The sequence below is a fragment of the Neopsephotus bourkii genome, unplaced genomic scaffold, assembly GCF_033783945.1.
Source record: "Neopsephotus bourkii isolate Nb327-2 ecotype Australia unplaced genomic scaffold, CSIRO-AGI_Nbou_v1 NB_1768, whole genome shotgun sequence".
Classification (NCBI taxonomy): domain Eukaryota; kingdom Metazoa; phylum Chordata; class Aves; order Psittaciformes; family Psittacidae; genus Neopsephotus; species Neopsephotus bourkii.
Window position 1 is genome coordinate 7,778,303 of NW_026902242.1, and position 25,216 is coordinate 7,803,518.

Here is a 25,216-nt window from a genome sequence, read left to right on the forward strand (position 1 = left end):
GGAACCATGGCAGATCCCATAGTTCACTGTCCACAGAATCCAAATCTCCAGAGAGGAGGACCTCTGGCCCCAGTATATATAACCTGCCTCAGTAACACCAATAGCAAGGTGTCTTTTCGGGTAAGTTTGGAACCAAATCCCTGAGAAACTGGTTATCTAAACCTCGAGCCTGTGCCGAGTGGCAAGATCAGACCTGCTTCAGTCACGCCAGTACGCACTGATCTGATCTCCTTCAAACTCACCAGCAAAGTTGACACAGCAGCCTGAGGGGTGGTCTGACCTGACCCACAGGACTCAGTGCTGCTCCAGACAGGTTTCCCATGCTCAGTGCACCAGCACACTTGCTTCTGAGGCAAACTCACCAGCATCTCCAGTGCTTGTGCAGAGGACTTTGCTTCCAACGCAACTTTCCCCCACCTTCTCTTGTCTTCACTGCTGGTGCCTTTTGTGCTGATTTTGGGATTTCCACAGCCTTGGAAAACCTGAAAAGAAACCCCAAACTCTCTACTCCATGCTTTGATACTATTTCTGTTGTTAATTAGCATGCCACAGTTACAGTTTTTTTCTTCTTAAGTATATTTGTCTTTCCTAACTGCAAGATCTCTGAGATTTTGGCTTAGTTTCTGGTCAGGTTACTCTTGTGCCAGGGTGTTTTCAGCACACTGTGACTGCTTTTGGTTACTGCTATCAAGCAAAACATTCAGCACTAACACAAAATTAGCACAGGTTTTTGGATGAAGCAGAAACGTTGATGCTAATTTATCACTTGCCATTTTACCTGCTCCTATTAGGATGGAAAAATAAAATTCTGGGAAGAACAAGATGGGAGCTGCTCACACTCATTACACCAGTGGTGTGGGCTTCAAGACTGCAGAGCACATGAGCTTCACTGATTTGGACAACTGAGGTGGCAATCGACACCCACACTCAGCAAACCAGTGCTCTCTCCAACAGGGGAGTGCGAGACAGTAGAAGTGTCCCAATCTGTCAGGTTGGATGTTTCAAGGACAAATGAGAAAGCCAAACTGATCTGCCTCCTAAATTTGGGCACCTCCTGCCATTCTAACTACCTGCTCAGGCGTGTTTTGTAGCCAAAGGAGCACTTTGAAGGTACAAATCCTCACACTTCGCCTCTAGGAAGAGATGAAGGGTGCCTGTTTCTCCCAGTCTCTGCATGACCAGTCCAGACAACACATCTCCTGCTACCAAGTGGCCAGTGCTTAGGCAACCATGCCTCACTGGGGCTGGTGGACGGAGTCCTCAGACAATCAGACTGAACCAAGTGTCAAAGGGCAGGAGGGCCTTTGCACTGTCAGTTTGATTTGGGAAACACCAGCCTTCACAAAGAAAGCCATCTGATTTGAAAAGATGGCTCCAAGCTTCTTGTGGTTACTAGGGTGCTGTCAGAAGCTATTGATAAATCTGAATTTGCATGGTGTTCCCTTAAAGCAGAGAGATCAAGACCTCAGAGAGATGCAGCTTGTGCCAGCTGCTGAATGCTGTTTCAGCTAGTAGCTTCTGACAGCCATCAGCAAAGTCCTAATCTAGACCTTCAGCCGGTCTCACCAGCGTGTCTGAGGGACATTCAGCTCAGAAAGCCCTCTCCTGGGGTGCTCTCTGCTGATCAGATGGACCCAGCACTTATGGCACTTCAGCATTAAGCCAATTTGGTCACCAGCTCACACTGTGAAGCTTATCAAACATGTTTGGTTGCTCCAGTTGAACACCAATTAGACTATTTATTTACTCTTTTTCATTATACCAGATTTACTATATGACCCTTGGTAACACTTTTCTTGGGCTTGCTTTTATGTGGACAACCTCAGCCTCACCTAACAAGGGAAGAAAGAACATGGCCTTTCATGTCAGAAGAGAGACCTTAATGAGTACTTGGATGCACGCTGCTGATGGCATGTTGACGTGTGCCAGTGAATTCCTGCTTGGCTAAGCAATACTTCTGGCCCTTCCTTTCTCCAAGACGTAGTTAGAACCTGCCCCGCTCCTTTCATCTGCACCTCCGCCCCAGCTGTGGGATAGCTGCAGGACTTGGGGAATGTCTGGGCAAAAAGCAGAAACCCTGGAGGGTGGTTTTGTTCCCAAAGCTTCTCTTACCTGCAGCTACAGAGACGATTGTGGTTAAGTGGGTAAATGTACTAAAAATAGAAGACAAATAGAAGAGAGCTTCCTGACCTGCTTCTTGGAAGACAGTCGAGTATCAGGAGAGCCTGTTTTATACTCTCCAGATGGACTGCCAGACTGTAGCTCTGTCCCACAGATACAGCCTGATAGCCCAGTGTTTCCACCACAGAACATCACCTCGAGGCAGGTTAAGGCAGATGCCTTCTGTCTCTAGGGACTGAGCACTGTCTGTAAATGCTTCAGCTCAGCCAAAATACTCCAGGACTCTTCAAACACAGAGGCACCTGACAGCAAATGGCACCATAGCTCCCACAGCCACTGCACATGCAGCCCACCTTGTGTGTCTGTATCTAAAGGTGGCTGACTGGTTGTAGGAAGGAATAATATTTGGAAATACTTGAGGAGGTTTGTGCCCATATAAGATGGGTGGTTTCCTATCATTAAAAGAATGGGCATTTGACCTCTTTCATCCTTCATCTTCTTCAGTTAGTTGAATAGTGAGCACAAAAAAAGTGTGCTCCTGGCAGTTACACATGGTGCATCCTAACCCAGACCCAGGCACATGCTCTTACCTTGGCTGTGATCGAATCTTTGTTTTCTTGCAAGTTAGAAATAGCTTCAGAGATCCTCAGGTGAATGGTCCCTATTACAGTGTCCACGTTGTATGGTCCGTCAATCCGATCAGCCACTACGACCAGTGAATCTAGTGAAACAAGACAGACATCTCTCATCAGACTCTGCACAAACCAAGTTCAAGATCATGCTCATGCTGCTGGGATGAGCTGTTGGCCCCTTGGCAGGCTTGTTGGGAGACATTTCTCCATTTTCACTGCTACCCAAGTGCCTTTTTTCAGCATGTAAGTAAAGCCACCCTCAGTGGCAGGGAAACAGAGGTTCCCTGCTGCAAATGGTAAATGGAACCTGTATTCACTTGAAGTGACCAACATTTCCTAGGATGCTACAGAAAGGAAAACTGGTGCAGAAATATTAACTAATGCATAGCAATACTTGGCCCTAACCCTCCTAACTCATTACATGCCTTCAGCAAAGCACTACAGCCAGCAGAAAGTGGGGGAATTGGGGTCAATAAAGTTCCAAAGGTACAAAGGCAATGACTTCTGTGGCAGTGAAGGAATGAGAAAAGGAGCAATTCTCACCATTACCTACAGAAGGACAACATGTGACCAGCCAGAGAAATACCAGGCTATAAAGATGGAGGAGTAGGCCAAAATGCCCACAACTAAACAGGTAAACAGGACAGGGAGTGACTGAAGGGTGCCTCTTGCTTCCAGCTCCTCTTGTCTTGGAAAGCTCTGATTTGCTGGCCTAGAATACTATGTGCTTCTCTAGATGGCTGCTTTGGGACCATGCTTGGCTTACAAAGAATTCCCAACCTCTGCCTACCTCCAGAGGTAATTCTCAGCACTTCAGTTGGGTCTGAAGCAGGACAGCCTATACACCTGCAGGGCTCGGCGCACCCGGGAATGCAGAGGAAAACTGGCAACCTCAGTGTCCAGTGAGATTTAAACAGGATCTCAAAGCCCAAACTGGATTTGGACATCTAAAATGCCATCTTATCCGGGGATGACTTTGCCAGTCAAAAACTGCAATTCTGAAAGTCGCTGCTGTGCTGCTGCTGCCTCAGTTTCCTAACGCTTGTGCTTTAGTAGCCTGGAGGACAGGCCATGCATATGCTTTACTGGCTTTTAGGGACTTGGCATTCAGTTATGTGGTCTGCATCCCCCCAGGGCACATCAGAAACCTCCTGGCAGGACAAGGGATGTGTCAGAGAGCTGGGGTGGCCTGTGCTTATCTGGAAAACAAAATGTTTCATATTCCTGTGGCCTTGCCACATGGAAGAAAACAAGTGTGATGGCTTCATGCTGGTTCTTCTCTACACAAAGAGGGTCAAATCCCATGGTCTAGGTTGGAGATTTGTTCCATTTGTAAATTGAGTTATTCATTAGGAGTGACTTATTCTGTCCTAAATCCCAATATCTCACCCATCAGCCTGGCAGAAGCCTGTCAGAGCAGATGGTGTGATGTTGCAGAAAAGCTTATTCAGCATGAGTTGGTACTGCTGACATTATTCATGAGCAATGAAACCACCGGGTGAATTACCCCTGGCAGTTCAACAGTCAAACATGTCCTTCAACCCACACCATCCCACAGTGGGTGTGTGTCACATGTGATATCGCTTTAAAAGACTGATGCTTATCTGTGAGCCACATAGCAGATTTCCTTTGCGCAGGAGTCCAGCCTGCTGCAGCACAACCATGGACCACACCGTTTCAAACGTGTTAGGAAAGTGCTTAGTCCTTTGCCTGGGTAAGCCAGCATGACTCAGTAGAAAGACCCCAAGCGACTTACCTGAGCTGTAGATGAGGTTTGTGCAGCGACACTAGGTCCACACTGGATGCAGTGTGTTAATAATGAAGATCTGATCCTGAGCCCATTGTTGTCAATTTAACAGCATGCTCAACTCTTGCAGGTCTGTTCTCTGCTGTTACATGACTGATGGTCAGACCCTGACATATCCCAGAGAATGATTAAACCAGGTAAAGACTAGATAAGGGACAAACCCACAGCAGATACCAGATCAGGCCCACAGGCCTCACAGTCTGAAAGCGGGTCCGGTCTGTGAGGAGCAAGAGCAATTAGTCAAAGAACTGGGAGGGCTCAAGCCTCTGCCAGTGTGGAGCATTGATCACTAAACACTCTTTGCTCAGGTCTATAATATAGGATTTAACAACATGCAAAGTCACAGCTTGCAAACATTATGTATTTACTTTCCACACTTAAAAAACAAGCGAAGAGCTGTTTAGCTTGAGCAAGAACAGAAACAAGGGACACAGTTTCCAAGTTAATGTGCTCTCTTTTCCTGCAACACAGTCATGGCAGCACTGATTTCTAAAGCTAAACATGTCATACAAAGGGGTAGCATAGAAATTACATCTGCAGCACGAAAGAGCTTTCAGTTTAACTTTGCTGCCACTCAGGAGTTGCAGTGTCACCTCTGAGACTGTATTTTCCTGACAATCTGAGCTCGCAGAGGCACTCATTTTGATACAGACATTTAAATCAAAGGCTGCATCCCCAAATTAGTGATACATTATGTGTGTACCACCACTTACTATAAAAATCTCTCTTAATTTGACCTGCCCTAATTTGTCAAATTGAAAGAGTAGCACTGTGTAACTCCAGCTACACAGAAGAGCCTGGAGAAGGGTGAAGAATGGACAATGTCAGTGAACTGCTACCTCTGACTCCAGTCCTTGATCAAATTGTGACCTTTGACACTCAAATGTACATCTGCAATTCGAAAGAAGATCCAATTTCCTCCTGGCTGTCACCTCTTGACAGGGTCCCTTGAGGAACAGGAAGCCAGAGCAAGTGCAAAATGCACCCGGAATTGCCTCCCTGCCAATCAGGGAGAGCTGTACATTGACTTTCCAGGAGGCAGGCAGTCATCCTGCCAAGGGAACAGTGACAGGTAACAGTTGGCTTGCTCTGGTCAGAAAGGCCCCATCAAAGTCCTGGTGTAAGCCCTTGGGGAAGGGAATATTCCTCCCCTCTTTTGCAGCATGGGTAGCACTACCAATTAGTTGCAGTAAGGTGCCACTCCGTTCGTTAGCCCCCAGCCTCATTAGAGTGAGGTGGGCAGCTGCCATCAATGCACCTCCCTGAGCAAGTACACTGGCCTCTGGGTTCCATATTTACTTTGCAGTGCCCCTTGAGAGGCAGATGACACTCCTTGAGCCTCAGCAGGGTTTTTATTGCTAGCACTGCCACACACGAAGCCTGAGCCAGCCTGTTGGGCTGCAGCTGGCTAGTTAGCTGGCAGCCTTGTTGGACAAGCAGCCAGTGCCAAGGCAAGGAATCAAAGCTCATCTCCTCTGGTGCCTGCTTCCCATCAGCCCAGGCTCCCACAGCCTGGGAGAAAAAGAGGAGCTTGCTGCATGATGCTCTGTGGGCACAAGGGAGAGTGAGTGTTTACCATTGCAAACAACCTCCCCTGATGTGTGCTGTAACACAAACACGCTGTCTTCTAAACACAGACCCTCACCAGCCTTAAATCAGGTCTCTCAGTTCCACAAGCTACACTCAGCCATAGTTCACATTTTAACCAGGAGCTACAGGTTCTCAAAAATCACCCAAGGTCTTCCTAAAAGAGATGCCTGGGTCTAATCAAGCAACGCAGAAAGGCCTGGTTGAAGTTCTCCAGCCAGTGATGCACAGGAGATCAGACCACACCATCACAGTGATTTTTTTGCTTTAAACTTAATGAAAATGCCACCTCTATACACATAAAACTCCCTTTAAAATACCCATCATGTTAGCTGAATGACACAACAAAACCTAAATGAAGTCTTACTCAAAATACAAGTCTAATTTTCTCATTCATGGTGATGCCTGTATCTTCCTCCTCCCCATGTGTTTAAAGACACCTCTTCCCATTTAAAAATATGTGATTCTAATCCCCTTGCTCTCTACCCATGGAAGCAGTTTATGGCTTCACATCTCTAGACTGCCTCCCAGGGAGGCAGAAAATGCTCTGCTATGGATGAGAAGGCAGCTCTGACAGTGTACACATGGCCGGATCTGTCCCTAAGCTTCGACACTTGGGAGGAAAGGAAGAATTACTTGAATTCAGAGTGTGAACAATCCCAAATAAGCACAGGCAAGATGAAAACTCTTCAAACCCTTGTTATCCATACCACCAGTGTTCTTTCTAACTATTAAAGCCCAACAAAATGTCATGCAATAGCTTCTAGGCATCAGATCACAGAGAAACCATAGCGTGAAAGAGCCTCCAACAGTCCCTTCTCTACCCACGAAATAATGCCTCAGAGAGTTCAAAAGGTGCTATGAGAGGCAGCTGTGCTGCAGCAGCAGAAGGCCATCTTACCCATCAGGTACTTCCACTCGGTGCTCAGGTCTGCTTGGTTGGCCAGGCAGCCCTTCACGACGTTCAGGCAGTAGTTGTTGCATGGCTTCACGCTGGACATGCCCCTGCAGTGCGGGCAGTACATCAGCTTCATGATGGCGCGAGTACACTCATGGCTGAGAGATACCTGGGGGAGACAGATCTCAGTCAGGCATGCAGGCTGGTCAGGGGAGGCATGTGGGCAAACCTCGCATTCTCTGGGGTTCCTTGGTTGTGTTTGGATTGTGTTTGAACCCTGGGTTCAAATGTTGAGCTCCATCCCCCTTTCAGCCACACCTGATGGCTGGCAAGGACAGCCCCAGCAGTCCACCCTGTAACTGTGACCCCAATATACATGTGCCCCTGGAGCCTCTGCAACCAATGCCACCACCATTCTGCAGGAAGGGTTTGCTGTCACTGCCTGGCACATGCAGGCGTCCCACCACAAACTGCATCTCTGGCTTCCTGGGGGGATGCACAGGGGGGACATGGAAAGTTCTCAGCTGGAAAGGAGAATGGTGTTGGAAGCAGACTTGAACAATTCCAGAAACATGGGCAATTGAGAGCACTCGACACTGGGAAGTGACTGCTCACTGAAAGCACTTCAGGAACCGCAGGCAGTTGGTGATGTGGCCCAAGACACACCATGCTGGTGGCCTGCAGGCACTGCACGTGCAGCCAATGCTTTGCAGAGCTGACTCTGGAAGTGGCTTTGCTGCCTTTAATTAAACCACCCTGGTCCCATAAGCACAGAGCCAGTGCAGGTGCAGAATGCAGACAGCAGGGCAGCAGCCTCTGCAGCGTGTCACAGTTCCCCCAGCCTATCAGCTATGGGACAGTGCCCCTCCGAATGCCACAGTTAAGGGGCTGTCAGTGTAAGCTGGGGAATAACAACCTGGCAGACCCTGCAGAGATGCTGGCAGAGATCAGTGCTCCCCTGTCTTTTCTCAATCATATCACAGAATTCCAGACTGGTTGGGTTGGAAGGGACCTTAAAGCTCATCCAGTTCCAACTCTGCCACAGACAGGGAACCTTCCACCAGAGCAGGTTGCTCCAAGCCCCTGTGTCCAACCTGGCCTTCAACACTGCCAGGGATGGGGCAGCCACAGCTTCTCTGGGAACCCTGTGCCAGCGCCTCAGCACCCGCACAGGGAAGAACTTCTGCCTAATGTCTAATCTAAATCTCCCCTCTGCCAGTTTAAAGCCATTCCCCCTTTTCCTGTCCCTACAGGCCCTTGTAGAAAGTGCCTCCCCAGATTTCTTGCAGGCCCCCTTTAGGCACTGGGAGCTGCTTTAAGGTCTTCCCTGGAGCATCTTTCTGATCCTCCTCCGGACCCACTCAAGCAGGTCCAGATCCCTCCTCTGCTGCTGAAGTGCCTTCTCCTTTGTCGTCATTCCCCATATGCACAGATCCGTTTGCAATTCCCTTGTCATTCTTTTAGAACCATTTACATAAATAAACATAAGTGTATTCAAGTCTCCCCTCATACGAGGTACTTGGCACTCACGAGGAGCCCAAAGGGGGAAAAGTGTTGGAAGGGGCAAACCTCGACCTGGAAAAATCCCTGATCCTCGAGCTGCAGCTGCAGTGCTGAGAACTGCCTTGACCTCTTTACTACTTGTGAAAAATACTTTGAAGATGGCCTTTTAAGTTTCTGCTAGGGGACTCCAGAAAGATGCAGTTCTGAGGTACCCTTAGGACAGCGTGAACACACTGAGCTGCTATCAGAGACTGAGAAAGAAAATCCCAAAGCTTTCCCCATCCTGAAACCGCCCGCATGGTAGCACCTCACTTCCAGTCAGCCTTGGAAAACGTGTTGGATGGTGCTGATGCTTCATCACACAGGAATGTGTTAGAATAACCTTGTGAGAACCTTCTTCAGGACCAGGACAAAAATATCTAGGTCTCAGAGCCAGAAAACCCAAAGAGAAACTGCCTCACTGCCTCGGCAGCCAGAACAAGCCCTGAGATGCCTGCAGATGAACAACATGCCCCACCGCGGCCGCAGGGGCTGAGCCCTGCAGGAAACACTATGCATACCAAGACTGTGCTCTGCTTCCCTGGTGAGCTTTTTGCCTGTGTTCTGGGACAACTGTGCAGACAGAAACCGGCTGTTGTGTGGCTCTGCTGCCAGGAGATGGAGGCTTTGTCCCGCTGCATCACACGGGTGCCGCACGCTTTGTGCCTGGGTGAAGCTGGCAAAGGCATCACCCCTTTCTTCTGCCTCGGGGACATGAGAGGGGTGCAACAAAGCAAAGGGACAGGCAAACAAAAGAATAGTTCGGTTTTCAAATCAGCATTTAGATAGCCGTGACTGAATAGTGACTGAAAAGACAACAAGTAAGAGCATGCTGAACGCTAACACAGGCTGTGGCTGAAGACCTTCCAAAACCAGAGCATTTACACAGAAAACAGGAGATGCGGCTAGGAAAGGAGCTGCGACCTCTCCTTCCCCAGAGAGGCTGAGAGAGCTGGGGTTGTTCAGATAATCTTTAAGGTCCCTTTCAACCCAAACCATTCTATGATTCTATGTCACCTAAGCAGAGACCCCCCTGGGGCAGTGTGGGCCAGCCATCCAGTGACAGAGATGACAGCGACCAGCAGCTAGAAAACAAAGCTGTTTGGTACCCTGCCAGAGCATGTAGGTACACAGAGAGAGGCAGGTGACAGATCTTGGCTCAGAAAAGCATCTCCAACATGCTTAGCTTTAAAGTACGGTGTAAACCCAGCAACCGTATCAGAACTACTCAGGTGATCACAGTATTTAAATGTGACAGGCCCATGGGCATTTCACAAGGGTCTCTGACTGCAGAATTTAGCCTGGTCTCTGCATTAATTTCTGTGTGTGCCTCTTTCTGACAAAACAGAAAGGACCTTCACCCCCTGAGCACAGCACCCCTGCAGAGCAATTGTTCAGGGCCACCCATGCCCTGCCACCATGCCAAGCTGCAGAAGGGGAATGGCAGTGGCAGGCTGCTTCTTGGTGCCCAGCTACTCCATCTGGCCTCTGGCACACAGCTGCCAAGGCTCCCTGTGATGCAGGCAGATGCATCCTACCCGCCTCTGACCACCCCAAAGCTGCCAGCCAGCCAAAACAGCCTGTCCCCAGGCACGCTGCACCCACAGCTCCTACCCATACTGCTCTTTGGGGCTGCTGCCACCCACCTTGGAGCAGTGGATGCAGACAGGCACTGGGTGCCAGTGGCGCCCAAGGCTCAGGCTCAGCTCCTGAGGGTCTGGAGAAGGGAAAAAGCTGCTTTTGCACTTCAGAGAGGAGCTGTGTGTGTGACACCAACCTGTCAGGCTCACAGGGTGGCTTTGTTTCCCAGCAGGCACTGGAGTGCTGCACTGACCCAGGCCTGGGGGACACTGCTTGCAGCATCCCAGCAAGGCAGCACTCTTCATGCCTGCTCCCTTGACCCAGAGCATCTCCTCTGAAGATGAGCAAGTAACACATCCACCACCAGCTGTTGCTCCAGTCAATCTGGCAGGTGCCGAATGTTCAACTTAATCTCTTGGCAGAAAGGATAAGTATTAAGTGTTGCAGGTGGAAGAGGCCAGGCTCCACTCCCTTTCCCCAAAGAATGACTCAAACCTCTCCTGCTGGCAGCAGCACTCCATTTTCACAGGCAGGCTGCAGAGGTGAACTGAGAACAGAGGGATGAGAGGGCAGGAAGAGGAATTCTGGAGTATTTTCTGCATGTTTCCCTTGGCCAGAGCTCAGTTCCCAATTGTTCCACCCAGCCCATGGACTTCTGCTCCACACAGGGCAGAGGACAGAAGGGCCTGGGGCTCCCAGAGTCCCTCCCAACCCTGATCCTACACCATCCCTTTGGGGGACATGCAGCACATTAAGGAATGGAGCCCTTCAAACAGCAGCTTTTAAAAGAAGCTGAAAAGTTATGACCTACCCCCTCTGTGAAACAGCTAATGGATGCCAGCTAAGAGCTGATGGAGAGTCCCTCTCGCTTCCCAGCACAGGTTTGCAATAGCTGATAGATCAATAAGCAATGTCCTCTATTCATCACAGGTAGCCTGAAAGCAGGAGCATGCAAACCTCTGCAGACAGACTGAAAGCTGACATAATTCCTTCATCTTTAAATGAACTGGCACAGCATGAAGACAGTACATGATAATAATTGATTTCTCTAAGTATCAGCAACCTGGCCCAGCCTTTGGCTGGTTCTCCTGTAAGGAGACATGGTTCTCCTTTAACTTGAGTGGCACCTATAGTCTCTTCTTAGCTTAGTGACCTAAAAGCTGCATTATAAGATGGGAAGAGAACATGCACAATACACTGGAGAAGCCATTTCTAAGGATCTGGAAAAAAATTATTACTGAGTGATAAGGCTTGGAGCCAGGGCACTCCTCGTCCAGCTGTCGGAGGCATAAATACACACACAAGGCTAAGCCCAGCTTAAAATACACTGTTCATACACCATCCGGTCAAAACCCACATACTCTATTCTGACCCCAGTGACATCAGCGGGTACGGCCCCTTAAAGTGTAAGACCACTGATGAAGTGATAAGGAAAAAATACTGTCTTCTAAGATACACCCAAAATAGGGGACAAATCGGTATTGAGCAATGAATCATTTTAATTAGAACTACTTTCCAGCTGGGGATAGAGCAGTTGATTTGAGTAGCAATGAGGTAATGCAGCAGAAACAGGTGGCTGCCTCATAAAAAGCCCTGTTCCACCAGAAGCACTGACATTTCAAGGGGGTTGTCATCAGGTATTACCCCATGACTGCCTTGTAGCAAGAGCTGAGCTCTGTGCTTTTCCATGGCCACTTTCCAAAGCTTGATGTGCCCGTGCTTTGCTGATGGAGCCATCTGACCAGATGTGCATTGCTGGAGGCCAAGGGCTTTTCCAGAGCGAAAGATCACTGCAGACTGTCTTGATTCATGCCTTGAACAGGGCTGGGGCTTGCTCTCAGGTTCACACACCTCATGGCACAGCCCCATTACTGAGCTGGGGCTCACCATCTGACTGCTCAGCACCAGCATTAGCCCATCAGCCAGCAGAGAATGGGCACACGTGGAGATACTATGACAGACAACTGAGAACAAGTAACTCTTAGCATTTGGAGTAGAATTGCTTTCCCTTATTTTTCCTCCTCCTCCTGAGCAATGTTCAAATCAATTAGAGTAAAACTAATGACTTTCACAAGCAATTTGCTGAGAGGATGGGCTGGGGGATTAGTTGCTAGCTGGGTTCCCTGCCACCCCCCAGCCAATTTAGGAAACATTCAGAGTGAAAGGCTTCTAACAGAAATAATAAGCTCCTGCCACGTATTTTATTAATAATGCTTTCCAAGCAGAGAATCACAGAAACACAGGAGGCTCAGGGATAACAAGCAGTCACATACTCTGTCTTTCTGCATTGAGACACATTTGAAGAGAGCTAAGTTATCCTTCACAGTACCTAAACCCTAGCTTCAGAACAGTTACAAACTTTCTGAAGCAAAGACACAGGGAGGTGAATCCACCTGTAGAAGGGGAAAGCACTCAGCTCCAACAGGCAAAACAACCCTGCACATCACTTTGGGGACTGCAGACACCTGAATGCAGACAGTTTTTGGGACAGCCGGGGCTTTAGTCTCTGTAGGACACACAGGAGCAGGACAGCACTCTGGTCAAAATGGGCTAGATTTTTCCAGGACATAAGCAAAAGCCTTCTTATCCTTCCACTGTACCTTTAAAGAGCAAATCAAACTTGTGATTTGCCCACTGAACCCAAGTCACCCACCTCTGCATAGGTACATATGCTCACAGACAACCGAAGTGTGTTTTATAGAGCCACAGAACATTTTTCCCTCAGCCCCACCATTACCTATTGTTTCTTCCAGTTTCCAATCAACACCCACTCCTTTGCAGACCTCTTTTCAGCACAGGGTTTAGTGCAAAGGAGGCAAAAGGGGGTTGCAATTCCCCCTGGACCTTTCTGACTCTGCAGCAGTGTGAGGTTTTTTACCCTTCTGAACTGGGATCTCCTTTGACAGGTAACACAGAAGAACAGGGAGGTGCAAAGGAGACATGAGTTTTCTGCTGTTACCCTAATGCTTACTGCTTGGGAAATATTCAAGAGCCTCCAAAACACCTTGGGTAATATCAGGGCACAGAAAGGGCCACGGAAGTGGTTTCTGAGTTTTCACAAGCACTCTGTCTCCTTTAGCTAAAAGCTGCTACACACTCCTCACTCCAAAAAAGCATTGCCTTATCCGAGCCAATTATTTCCTGAAAAGGTGGCTGGAAAGACCGAAGATGTGGGATGCGTAAAGGAAGGCCCTGGAGAACAGCAACCAAAGAGGCACAAGCTCCGTATTTCACATCCAGGAGTTACAGGGTCTTTTTGATCACACAATGATCCTCCTTCCTGCTCCCAGCTTCCTGAGCATGGGCCAAAGGTTGAGCTTTAGGAAATCACAGGCATCTGAAAAATCATTTTAAGGGTGGCAGCACCAATATGTTCCCATGGTGTGCGGTCAGACAGTGCCACTGGCTCTTAGGTACCGTGAGGGGTGAGCCTGGCTCCTTGTGTACCCATCAGGAGGTGTCCAGCTCCTTTGGCACTCAAAACCTGCAGCCAAGCTGCACATGCTGCTTTTGAAGTGCTGGCTTCAAACAAGAGAGAAGAAAAGGCAAAAAACCCACCCCCAAATCCTTTCTTCTTTTGAAGCCTGGCTTAAAAGCAAATGAGAACCTGCAACCTCGCTGCAATGTGATGGGACTCCTTGGCCTTCAGGGGCCTCTAAGTACATCTGAAAGGCATTTAACACCAATCAAATAAGCTGAGCTCTTGCTGGTATTTTCCCTACGCCCCCCCCCCCGCCCCGCACATATACCCCCAGGCTGCTGTGAGCCATCTGTGCCTTGCTTCCCATGGGAAGCAGTGTTAGGTAGAAGGGAGAGATTTGGGGATGGAGAAAGAGGCATGGGTTAAAAATACAGGCTGATGAAAGTGCTGTCAACCCCCCTGTCAAGGGGATGTGGGCAGGTTGGCCGATGGAGGGAGAAGGCTGTCCTAGTCGCTACTGCTGTCAGTGGAGGTGTCATTATGTGGGCATTATCCCCTCTAAACGTTTTGCCCATAGCAGGGTGAGGGTGGCCACAGAGTGCTCTCTGTGGTGTGTGGTGTTGCTGTTCACCAAGCTGGACCATGTCCCTTCCTGGCTTAAGCCTCTGAGGAGAGTGCAGACAGAAGGTGCGCATGGAGACCTGTAGCACCTGGATGTGGTTTTGGCAAGATGTGGGAATGTTTTGGGTGAACACAGAATACCTCCACACGTGTCAGACGTATGTCAAAACGTGCCGGCAATAACTCTTAGGTATATTTCTCCAGGACTTACTATCTTGAATGGCCATTCTAACCTTCAGAAGCACCAATTAAGCCCAGCAACATTGAGCAACTTAGGCTTCCAAACCAACTGATGCCTTAAAGCCAGCAGATAGCAGGCAGCTTTCTAGAGGCAGGCACATGTGCTGGGCAGCTAGAGGCAGAAAGCACCTATGGCTGGAGACCTCCACAGGTTTGGGGGCTATGCAGGACACTGCAGCCAAAACATGCGTAGTCATAGAATGGCTTGAGTTGTAAGGGACTTTAAAGCTCATCCAGTTCCAACTCCTGCCACAGACAGGGACACTTCACACTAGAGCAGGTTGCTCCAAGACCCTGTGTCCAACCTGGCCTTGAACACTGCCAGGGATGGGGCAGCCACAGCTTCTCTGGGCACCCTGTGCCACTGCCTCAGCACCTTCACAGGGAAGAATTTCTTCCTAGTGTCTCATCTAAATCTACCCTCTGCCAGTTTTAAGTCATTCCCCCTTGTCCTGTTTTAAACAGGGTGAATGGGTTCCAAAACCTGTTTTAAAGGTAAGTGATAGAGGTAAGGAAAGTTTATACTGCCAGCTGTGAAAACCCCATTCTGGGGTAAGAAAACAGGTCAGGTCTTCAATTCACAGATCAGGCCTTGTGCACTGGGAAATGCAAGCAGGTGTTCAGAGCCACTCCAATTACCCCAAATCCCTCAACTGAAATTGTACAGTTGGGATAAACCTGTCTGTATGAAGAACAGAAGCTACAAAAGAAGGCCAAGCAAGGGAGCAGATCCTGCTGAGCTGCCCACAGGACTATCAACAGCCTGGGAACACACTCAGAAAACCAGCCTTGCCCTCTCTTTTACACCAAGCCCAGCACCGGGAGGGCAGGTTTGTGTTTCCTTGGGGAGCTGGCTGGCTCTGTGGTCAGGACTATCTGCAAGGTGACACTTTCACGCTGGTGAAACATTTCATTTTTACAGTCTCCCCATGGAAGGACCCTCAAATACTATGACCAAAACCCAGCAGGGTTCTTGCATCTCCACGTTTGCAAGCCGGAAATCAGTGCCAAGGCTCTCCTGTGCCCAGTGTCCCCAGTGAAAGAAGCAGGAGGTGCAGGTGGTCCCAGCCCTCTGCTGGCACGGGGAACAGACCCCACTCTCCCCACCACATGGTCAGCAGCTGCCTTGTGCATGTTTATGCCAGCCCTGATGTAATTAGCACCTTGACATGTGTTAAATGAACCAAGCTCTCCCATCTTTGTGAATAAAACTCTCAAAGAAACAGCTGCGGGGCTGACAGGAATATGATTCTTTCAAAGTCTAATGAATTGTATAATCACTTCAGTCATTATTTTGCATCTTTCTTCCACAAATGCACAGCCACAAGTCCTTGGAGCACACTAAGTTTTAAGCCTCATCAAATCCATCAGTTAAGATACATCAAACATGTTTCCAAAGCCGGGTCAGGGATCAGAAAGTGAGTGGGGTGCAGGCACAGTGTGCATGGTGGTGGCTATGCTGGGGTCTGGTGGCGGGGGTAGGGCAAAGATGACCCCACAGTTTGGTGACCCTCTTGCTGTCACCTCACTGTGTTCAGTTCAGCACAGGGCAAGTTACACAGAGCATGGAGGCTGGTGCCAAATCTGTGCCCTTCATGCTCCAACAAATCAGGGCTGCTGTGAAGCCTGAGGCCAAACAGACTGCTTGGGTCCATCCCCACCAGCCTAGCAGCCAAATGGCTGTTATGCAGGCTCCGGAAAAAACAAACTTTAAAAACATGAAGGCTAAGGTAAGCCAGCTAATATGGGAGAGCAGAGCAGCTAGCAGTCAGCCCCATCCTCCTCCACAGCCAGCGATGAGGGTGTTTCCAGAGGGAAGCGGTGACAGCTCTAGAAGACAGTCCAGCCTGCAAGGGACACCAAACCCGAGGGTAAAGATCCATGGCTAACTGCACCTTCAGGTTCCTGCCTAGTGCCCAACTGCCTTCAGATATTAAAATGAGGAAGATTAATGTGGATAAACAGATTGCTGTCATGCTCCTCTCCCTCCAGAGGAAAATTCTGCAAGCCACCACCTGCCTATTCAACACTTCCCCTGCTCGGTTTGTCTGACATTGTTATTTCCAGCTGGTACAATTTTCAATCCTTTGAAAAGTAGATTCAATTGACTTCTAACCACCATGTAAATATAGGAGACATATACCTGCTTGCCTGCATTATTTCTATTCTACTCAGAACACCTACAGGTTTTTATCCCCGAACAGTTGTGATTTAAACATAATAAGAGACAGAAACACTGGAAAGTAATACGTGAAATACATAAGGCTGTGTTGGAGGCTGCACGCTCCCAATCCAGCTTGATTTGAATCTGCCCAAACAAATCCCAACGTTATTGCAAAATTCTCTCCCTAGCTTTACATGTAGCAGTGCTGGAAAAGCGCAGCGGGCTGCAAGAGGTAAGTGTAGGGCTGCAAGAGCTGCTGCACCAAGTTATTTTAAGTAAGAAGGCAGCCGATGGCAGGCGCGTGTCTGGAGAGCACAGCAAGTTTGGGGAGCATAGCAAGCTGGGGGAAAGAGATATTAAACTTTCAGGTTTGCAGAAGGAATCTGGCTGAATGGGACTTAGATCTGTAAAATGTTTTAAGCCATGCACTCTCACATACAAACTGCCCAGGGACAGCTTGCCAAGAAAACATGAGACCCTTCAGCAGAGGTGGCACTGACCTTGTGAAGAGGCATGTCCCAGCCCTTGGTATCTTACCAAGCAGAGCTGCCTATAGGCACAAGTAGCTGCTGTCTGAAGGTGGGAGGCTCAATAAATCCCATGCAAGCAAAGAGACAATCTCCCTGAAGCAAAATGCTACCTCCCTTGGTGGGAACAGGTCCTAGATGAGAACTTCTCCCACATGGAGAGAGAATTTACTGCAGCACCTTATGGCTCCTTGGGGCAAAGCCATTGAGTCACCTGCATAACACAAGAACACACACTTCCGCCATGCGAAAACTTAACAGGTCCAAAGCAAGAGCTAGGATAATAGCCAGTGAAAAGGAAATAAACATGGATATAAAATAAACAGGATACCGCCACTCACCAGTGCCATGGAACAACATTCTCATAACATCTATTTACAAACACTAACACTGTCTTTTCAGGATCAAGATGAGGCCAATTTAGATAAATGCTTAATTTTCTACAAAAGTTAAATCTTTTAAATGAAATAAAATGCTATCTAAGGTTGTATATACTTGCTGCTGATGCTCTGAATAAAGATAAGCCAGTGAAAGGATGGAGATGTGTCACTGAGCACCTGGGACAGGAGTTCACTGTACTTAAGCTGTTTTAGCACAGTGATGTCATGAGAGAGTGAAAAAAGATTATATTCTTCACCTCATTTTATTCAGTCAAATCAATTTTATGCCTACTTCACCCCCAAAACAACTGGAAGCTGAAAGACAGAAGCCACCTATGCCCTTCCAAGCTATGGAAAAGAGTAGGGCATGAGAAAAGGCTACAATCAAGGATGTGAGGATCAGGAATGACCATACTGTCTTCATTATATTACTGACTTGTTGGAAATGTGGGCCATGCTTAGACAAACATTTTTCTCCCTATGTGTCCAGCACATTCACTATTAAAAATATCTAAAGAAATTCTATTTTTGGGCCTTTTGAATTGGAATTCAGTTCCCATCCAAACGCAGCTTGACCCACCACATGCTTAAAAATCACTCATATTTTTTATATAACAGGAAACTGACATTTACCTTACACTACCATAAAGTTGAAAAAAAGGGCTAAATGGTATTGTGAGACATAGGATTGCTTAAATAAGAATGCATTGACAGATGCCCTTCATTGGTAAAGTGAAATACATCTACTCAGAAAAGGAAATGCAAACAACTATTAAAATTGATTATTTAAGTAAGTGCTTCTTGCTTACATAGCTGGTGTGGCTTCCCATCAATCCCACTACCATGGGGAAGCTAAATCTTCAGGAGCAAGAAGCAACAAAGATCAGGCAAAGGGAAGATAGTACTGATAATTCACTTTCCTATTGATAACCAAGATTAACTTGAAAAGACCTCTCCCTGCCTTTGGAAATGGAACCTTATTTCCTCACATTTTCTGCACTCTCATTCGAGATTCACAGGTTGTAGGTCTTCGATAGGAATTTAAGGACTCTGGACATCTTTTGACATGCGTGGGGCACGTCTCCTCCCCATCTCTTCCCCAGCATTCCACTGCCTAAAGGGGGCCTACAAGAAATCTGGAGAGGGACTTCCCACAAGTGCACAGAGTGACAGGAGAAGGAGGAATGGCTTTAAACTGACAGAGGGGAGACTGAGATTAGACATTAGGAAGAAATCCTTCCCTGTGAGGGTGGTATAGGTTGCCAGCATGATGTTGCCAATATGATCTGCTGGTGCAACACGGGCATGGCACTGTGCTGCAGGAGGCCAGAAGGGATCCGTGCACAGCCTCACTGACCTTTCTGGGTACTCTTGTGCAGACAGCATTACCTCTGCTACCTGTTCCCACTGCATTATGTGCAATAGTCCTGGCCTAAGACTCAGATGTCTGAGCAGTATCGTAACGTGAATAATAAATAACAAAACCAGCCAAGGATCCTCACTAGCGATTTTGCGGCTGCCTCTGTTTTAGTAGCTGCTACTTCGCGCAGACGATGCAGAAACACACTTGTCACTGTGCAACTTAAATGAAAACTGCAATTTGTGCTGAAAGAACAGCTACAGAAACATACAATGTGAATGTGAACAGCAAGATGCTGCCCCAGCACCCCCACCCATGCATGGCACATCGGTGACCCCTAAACCTGTCCTAGGGCAGGGTGTCAACCTGTGCCTCCATCCCCAGCTCTGCTCCTCCACCCAGGTTGCAAAAGCCACACATATGCCCCAGGACCCTCCTCCAGCCGCTGTGCAGACGGGCAGCACTTCCAGCACTGTCAGCGTGAGGCCAGGTTGCTGGTTGGAGCCATGGCATGAAAAGATTTAGATCTCGGTGTCAGAGCCTGCAGTCTGTCAGGGTGACTTTGCCTTAAAAGCCAGGACGGCAGTAAAGATGAAAAATGGTTTTGCCATTTTCTCTCTCCCCAGCTGCCCTCAAACTATTTATTCCCAGCAGGATGCAGAACGCCTGCTCTCAGCACACTGCTCCCGTTCCTACCTCTGTGCACTCACCGGCCAAGGGCTGTCCAAAGCCAGGAGCTGGGGAAAAATCGCCCCTTGGGCACAGCTGAGCAGCAGGAGGGATTAAACAAATCTCACAAAATCCCCGCCTGCACCACAGTTGGGGCAGGCCCTTCCCCATTTTAACACAGCCAGAAAACCAGGCAAACAGCAGGAGGTTTACTTGGGAATGCCCAGGAATGTACTCTGCACAGGGACCTGAAACAGTGGCAGAATACAGGTGGCAAACACCAAACTGTAAGTGTCCAAGAAGCCAGAACCAGAAGGGCTGTAATAGAGATGAGCAGCTTTTCTGGAATTTACAAATTAAAAGAATCCTAAGTAATAGAATTTTTCAGGAGCCCCAAACTAGGTAATTTATTTCTAAGCCCCTGCCCATGGCAGGGGGTTGGAACTCGATGATCTTAAGCTCCTCTCCAACCCTAACTATTCTATGACCCTATGGTTTTAAGTGCCTGTTTAAATAGGCTTTCTCACACTTCCTGACCAAAACACTCACTGCTGCTTTGTATGAAATTTCGCCTCAAAAGACTGCTGCTAACAGCAGACAGAAAAGATGAATCTCAGTCTCTGATCTTAATAAAAGTCTTACACACCTTCTCCTAATGTTGTAAGTATAAAACAACATGAAAAACAACTAAAACCAAAGCACCAGTTGTGGACTGAATTCGGCACATCCATTTGGCACTAGTGTAAATTCACATCTGGTAAAGGAGAGTGGGTAAACCAGGGCTTTTACTGCAGACAGAACTGAGGGATTTCCCACCTCAGCATTCTCAATCCCTCTTGCCCAAAGTACCAACCCATTCCTGAAGAAGGGGAAATGGGCCAGTTTCGGCCTTTGTTACAAAATCACCTCTCAGGGAGGCTTTGCTAAGGTTTCCCAACTCAGGTCATGCACATTGTGCTACAAGAGCAACACACGGGGCTTACTGCAACCCCAGGGAGGGCTCTTGCGAGAGAGAGGAGTGGCTGGGACCCTCCTGGAAAACTGTCCATGCTGGACGAATGGGTTGTGGGGAGGCAGAGGGAACAGGAGGATCCGTGACTGGTCATATACCCCACATCCTGTTTGATAAGCAATGCCAGAAGAAGGAAGAGAATTCAGAAATCAATTGGGTCAGAAGTCTACATGAAGATGAGGGGAAAAATACGCTGCATATCAGTATCTCAGGTCCTTCCTTCCACTGAAACCGTGACTGCAGTTGCCCGGCGAGTCTGCTTTACCCTCCAAACTCTACTACAGGCAGAGTCACACACATGCAGCTGGAACTCTCTGCCAGTCAGAGAAAATATTTTACTTTGGTCCCCCTGAAATGACATCATTATCCTCTTTTATCTGTCATGTCAGGAGTGTGTGATGTTAATGAGATGTACAAAGGCTTTTGAGTAGCTGAAGAGTTTTTACAGTCCCACATTGATAAAGTAAAGCATTTGTCACTCTTACCACATTTATTCCTGTGATCAAAGTCTGCATTTGCTGCATCAAACAGTGCTTTCCTGTGCCATGCATTACCATGCGTTTCCTTCCAAGGAAATGAATCGCGATTCCATGTTTTTACTTTCACAGTTTAATCACACTGATTCTCACACCCGCTGATTGCCATCTCCACATGCAGTACGCAAGTAGTTTTTTGTTAGTATGGATTTTCTCCTCTCTACCTATGTGAAAAGCCTCAATATTTTGTTTGAGGACAATCACTACCTTCTAGCTCTGAAAGGCTGCAGTAAAGAATACAGACAACTTCCTTCCTCCTGGAATTCTGGATTCAGTCATGTTAATTTACATTTAGATAGCACCTTTCATCCCTGAAGACCCCAATGCACTCTACAAACTCACCCTCTCTGTACACAGAAGCTGTACAAATATACACGGCTACATAAACCAACACAGCAATCCCACCACTGACTGCTGAAATGCATCTCTCTGCATGTATTCCCAGCACGCTCATGGCAAGTCAGCTCTGCACACCCTACATCATGTCACCATCAAGGAGGAAAATTAGGCAGTGTGATTTAAAGCCATGCCCCTTCCCTGTCAGGGAAGGGTGAGGAATCTAGGCAGGCAATGGAACAGCTTTACAGCCTGGGTGACTGACATCTCCTTGGCACTTTGCTGCATAGGTTAAAATGAGGTAAAGACTGATTTGTGGCAAGTTATACCTTACTTCTTTCACACTATCAGTGCCTGCAGAAGTCCAAGCCTGCTGCTCCCTTCCACCGATGGGTGACCTTCAAGGAGTTTGTTTCATAAAACCAAAAAATACCTGCTTGCTTTGTAATGAAAACATCAGGGGAAGTAAACCCCCATCTCCCTAACAGCAGTATTTGACTGGCTCCTGCCAATCTGAGGATGAAGGAAAAGGAAGAAACCCAACATACCTGAGACACCTTTTTGACCACGTCACTGCCCACAAGAAAGCCCTGTGCATAGGAGCGTGCTGCAATGAAAGCTCGGGTTGCCTTCACCTTCAGATCCCTGGGAACTTCCCCAAAGGGTTTGTGCTGCTCCGCATGTTTCACCATGCAGTCCAGGTATTCATCTGTGATATGGTACTGGGGATTCATTAGCTTGAAGAGTCGCTCCAGCAAGCGTGTCCAGAACTCATTCAGGGCCTCTTCCAAGTTGATGTTGGAGCCCCGGTAATAGCGGCGTAGCTCGCTGTACAAGTCCTTGAAGACCTTCACGTTTTGAGTGTACAGTTCTCCATACAGGCTTGGAAAAGCATCATAAAGGGCCTTTTCAGACTTGTTCAGCAGATCCTGGAAATAACCTGAGCAGAGAAGAAAAAGGAAATGGTGATGCATCAGCTGGACGAGAAGGAATCCAATAGGCTGTGCTGTTTGGCAGCACAACCAAGTGCCCTGAGAAAAGAGAAGAGCCCTAACAGAGATTTTCCTCCAACCCACCTTACCCACACTCTTAGTCTTGAGCCTTAGCTAAGAATATTGAAGGAAGAACCCCACAGTGCCAGTGTCAGAGAATGATGGTCTGGGCCCCTTGCCTCTTTTTGTGGCCTCACTTAGAACTAAAATTGAGGCTCTTCTCTGAATGCATAATAGTGTTACTATTAGTAGTGCTATAGTGTTACTCATAGGTTTTCTTCACAGAATGCATCATCTGGCACAGCTTATTTGCACCGTAACTTGCTACAATTGTCAGTCAGCACCTTATGAGACACTCAACCCCGAATCAAGAACCAGCTACTTCTATCACAGAAGTTCACACTTGTTAAACATCATTAAAAATTCTGTAAGCCCACAAAGATGCCTGGATGCCACTCAGGCAATGGACGTCTGTCCATCTGCTAGAATCAGACTAGTGTATCAATATGAGCACCCACACCAGAATGAAGTAAGATAAAGATTTCATCTAGAAGATAATCCGAAGTCTTCCATTCATGCGTGAAAGGCTGGAATTCCTCCAGCGTCTCCTGCTCTTGCCGTCACTCAAAAGTGGAGGCTCTTCTGGAGAAGACTGCAACTTGTTAAATTTTTAAACAGAACTTTCCCCTCTGCCCTGCCCCAAATTTCCTTTGCTATTCCTGGGTGAGGCACTGATAATTTGGGAAGCCAGCAGGCCGCCAATACATCATACACATCTGGAGCACAAAGCACGGTGGTGTAAGACAATGTCCCTGCAGGCGGAGTCCATGAAGCACATTTAGTTCCAGAAGACATGGTCTTACTTTGACCAGCTGTTATCCCCACTGACCCAAACCCACCGTGACCCACCACACAACTTGAAGCTGCCTTTAGAGACACCACTGCACCTTGTATGAGCTGCCTTTCTTTCCTGCCTCACTGCTTATTTTCCAAGGTGTTATTTCCAAAGCCCTGGTGAGATGGATGGAGCACAGCTGCCATCAGTAATGGTGCCAGCCCTTCACAGAGATGCCTCTGGGAACCCTAGTCATCACAGACAGCCTGGCTGGGAGGGCACAGCCCATAAAGCCTGTGCCAGATGGGAACAGGCACGTTTTATTGCGTATTTAAAGACAGTGTTGCAACTCAAATGTTTTTGAACTGAGGCTGACATTGTCATGTTAAAGATTCTTGTGCCACTTCCCTGTTTAGGTTTGCATCCTGCTTTTGTTTAGGTATGAACAACTAGATGGTTTTCACCTTAGGTTGAGTGGTCACAGATGTGACAGAAATGCAGCTCTCTTGCTACATACAACAGGGTAAGGATGGTGGATTCATCTCCTCCCTTACCAGCATCTTTGGGTATTTCTTTCCTCTTGACTGCCAGGTACCTTCAGGCTCTCTGAGACTGCACAGTGGGGAACTCATAGCAGGAGCAGCCTGATTCAATTTATTGATTTACATAAGCAACTTGAATCATCATTTAAGTCAGTGAGAGGAAAAATGACTTAAATAATCATTTTCATTTAAATTACATTTGTACTTTTTAGGGTCTTTTTGAAGCAAACCTGATTATACTGTTCTTTAAATCTAAACTACTATTACTTTTCTCTGGTGATGTATGATAAGCTCTAGTTGGAGGGAAACCATTATTCAATTAAAACAAAACAGCATGTATTTGAGTATATAAATTAACTTCACTATGCTAAAAAAGAAAGCTTCTGAAAAATGCATATTGCATGTACAAAGCTTTATAAAACAAAGTATCTTTCCAGGGAACAGCACTGACTAAAACTTCTTTAATTGTAGTCTAAAACACTAGAACTAGGAAAGCTCATTTCCATGGGTCATGTTTATATTCACAGACTGCAAGGGCCATAAAAGCTTTCTTGCATTAGTTAACTCTTGTTGGCTTCTCAGATTCAAATGAAGCTTAAACCCAGAATCAGACTGAGCAACTGAAACCATGCTCTGCATCTGCATGACAGGCTGCTAGTACTGAAACTTCTTGTAGTATCTTAACAAACCGATGCTGAGCATGAATAACCTGGCCTCCTCCAGCCACAATCATGTATTGCTTAGTAGTATAAAATTTAAGTGCTTTTAAAAGATTGTGAGCAAAGCAGGTCTTAGCAGAACATAAAAATAGGTTATCCAAAATGCTTGAATAAAAACTGTGATTTCAAAGAGTACTTCTGGAAGGAAGTTATCCAACCTAACCTGGTTGGCAGTTTGGATCTCCAAATATTTCTGTCCAAACATCTCCTGAGTACTTCACCAACAGGTAAGACACTGCCAGAGGACAACCTACTATTTGGGAACTTCTCATCCTGCATTTTTCTCTTGCCCTAGCATCACAAGTGAGCCCCGGCTAAGGAGATCGCAGCAGGACAAGCCCAAGTCAGGGCTGAGCAGCCTCCAGGTCCTCACCACTTCTTCTTGCATGGTCACCTTCCCCTGTGGCATCTCCGGAAGGGGCTCACAAGCCAGGCAGATGGTTTGTCCTGGCAGGACACTTTTTCCAGTCTGAGTAATTTGAGGTAGTCTCATTGTTCTGTTGCCTCAGCCTTCCTACCTGCACAGTGATCAGAAATGGCATTCACCTACAACAGACACAACATACCAAGTTTCTCAACTGCTGCCAAGATATCCCAAAGCTGCTGTGTATCTTAACGCATCACTCCAAGTGCTGCTGGTTACCCATTCACAACTTAATTAAACTGAGCTCAAACTCCCTCCCTTGTATAATCA

The 25,216-nt window shown here is 47.5% G+C and overlaps 1 protein-coding gene across 2 annotated transcripts in view; it reads right to left on the bottom strand.

Moving 5' to 3' along the window:
* The window catches only part of GPC1 (glypican 1), a 196,860-nt gene that overhangs the window by 2,613 nt on the left and 169,031 nt on the right, over positions 1–25,216 (bottom strand). For both annotated transcript variants that reach the window (XM_061378930.1, XM_061378931.1), the window contains exons 3-6: positions 21,983–22,374; positions 7,049–7,214; positions 2,712–2,842; positions 363–482 (exon numbers count right to left, since the gene is read on the bottom strand). In XM_061378930.1, coding sequence (XP_061234914.1) covers positions 363–482; positions 2,712–2,842; positions 7,049–7,214; positions 21,983–22,374 — 809 coding nt within the window. The remainder of the gene's footprint in view (positions 1–362; positions 483–2,711; positions 2,843–7,048; positions 7,215–21,982; positions 22,375–25,216) is intronic.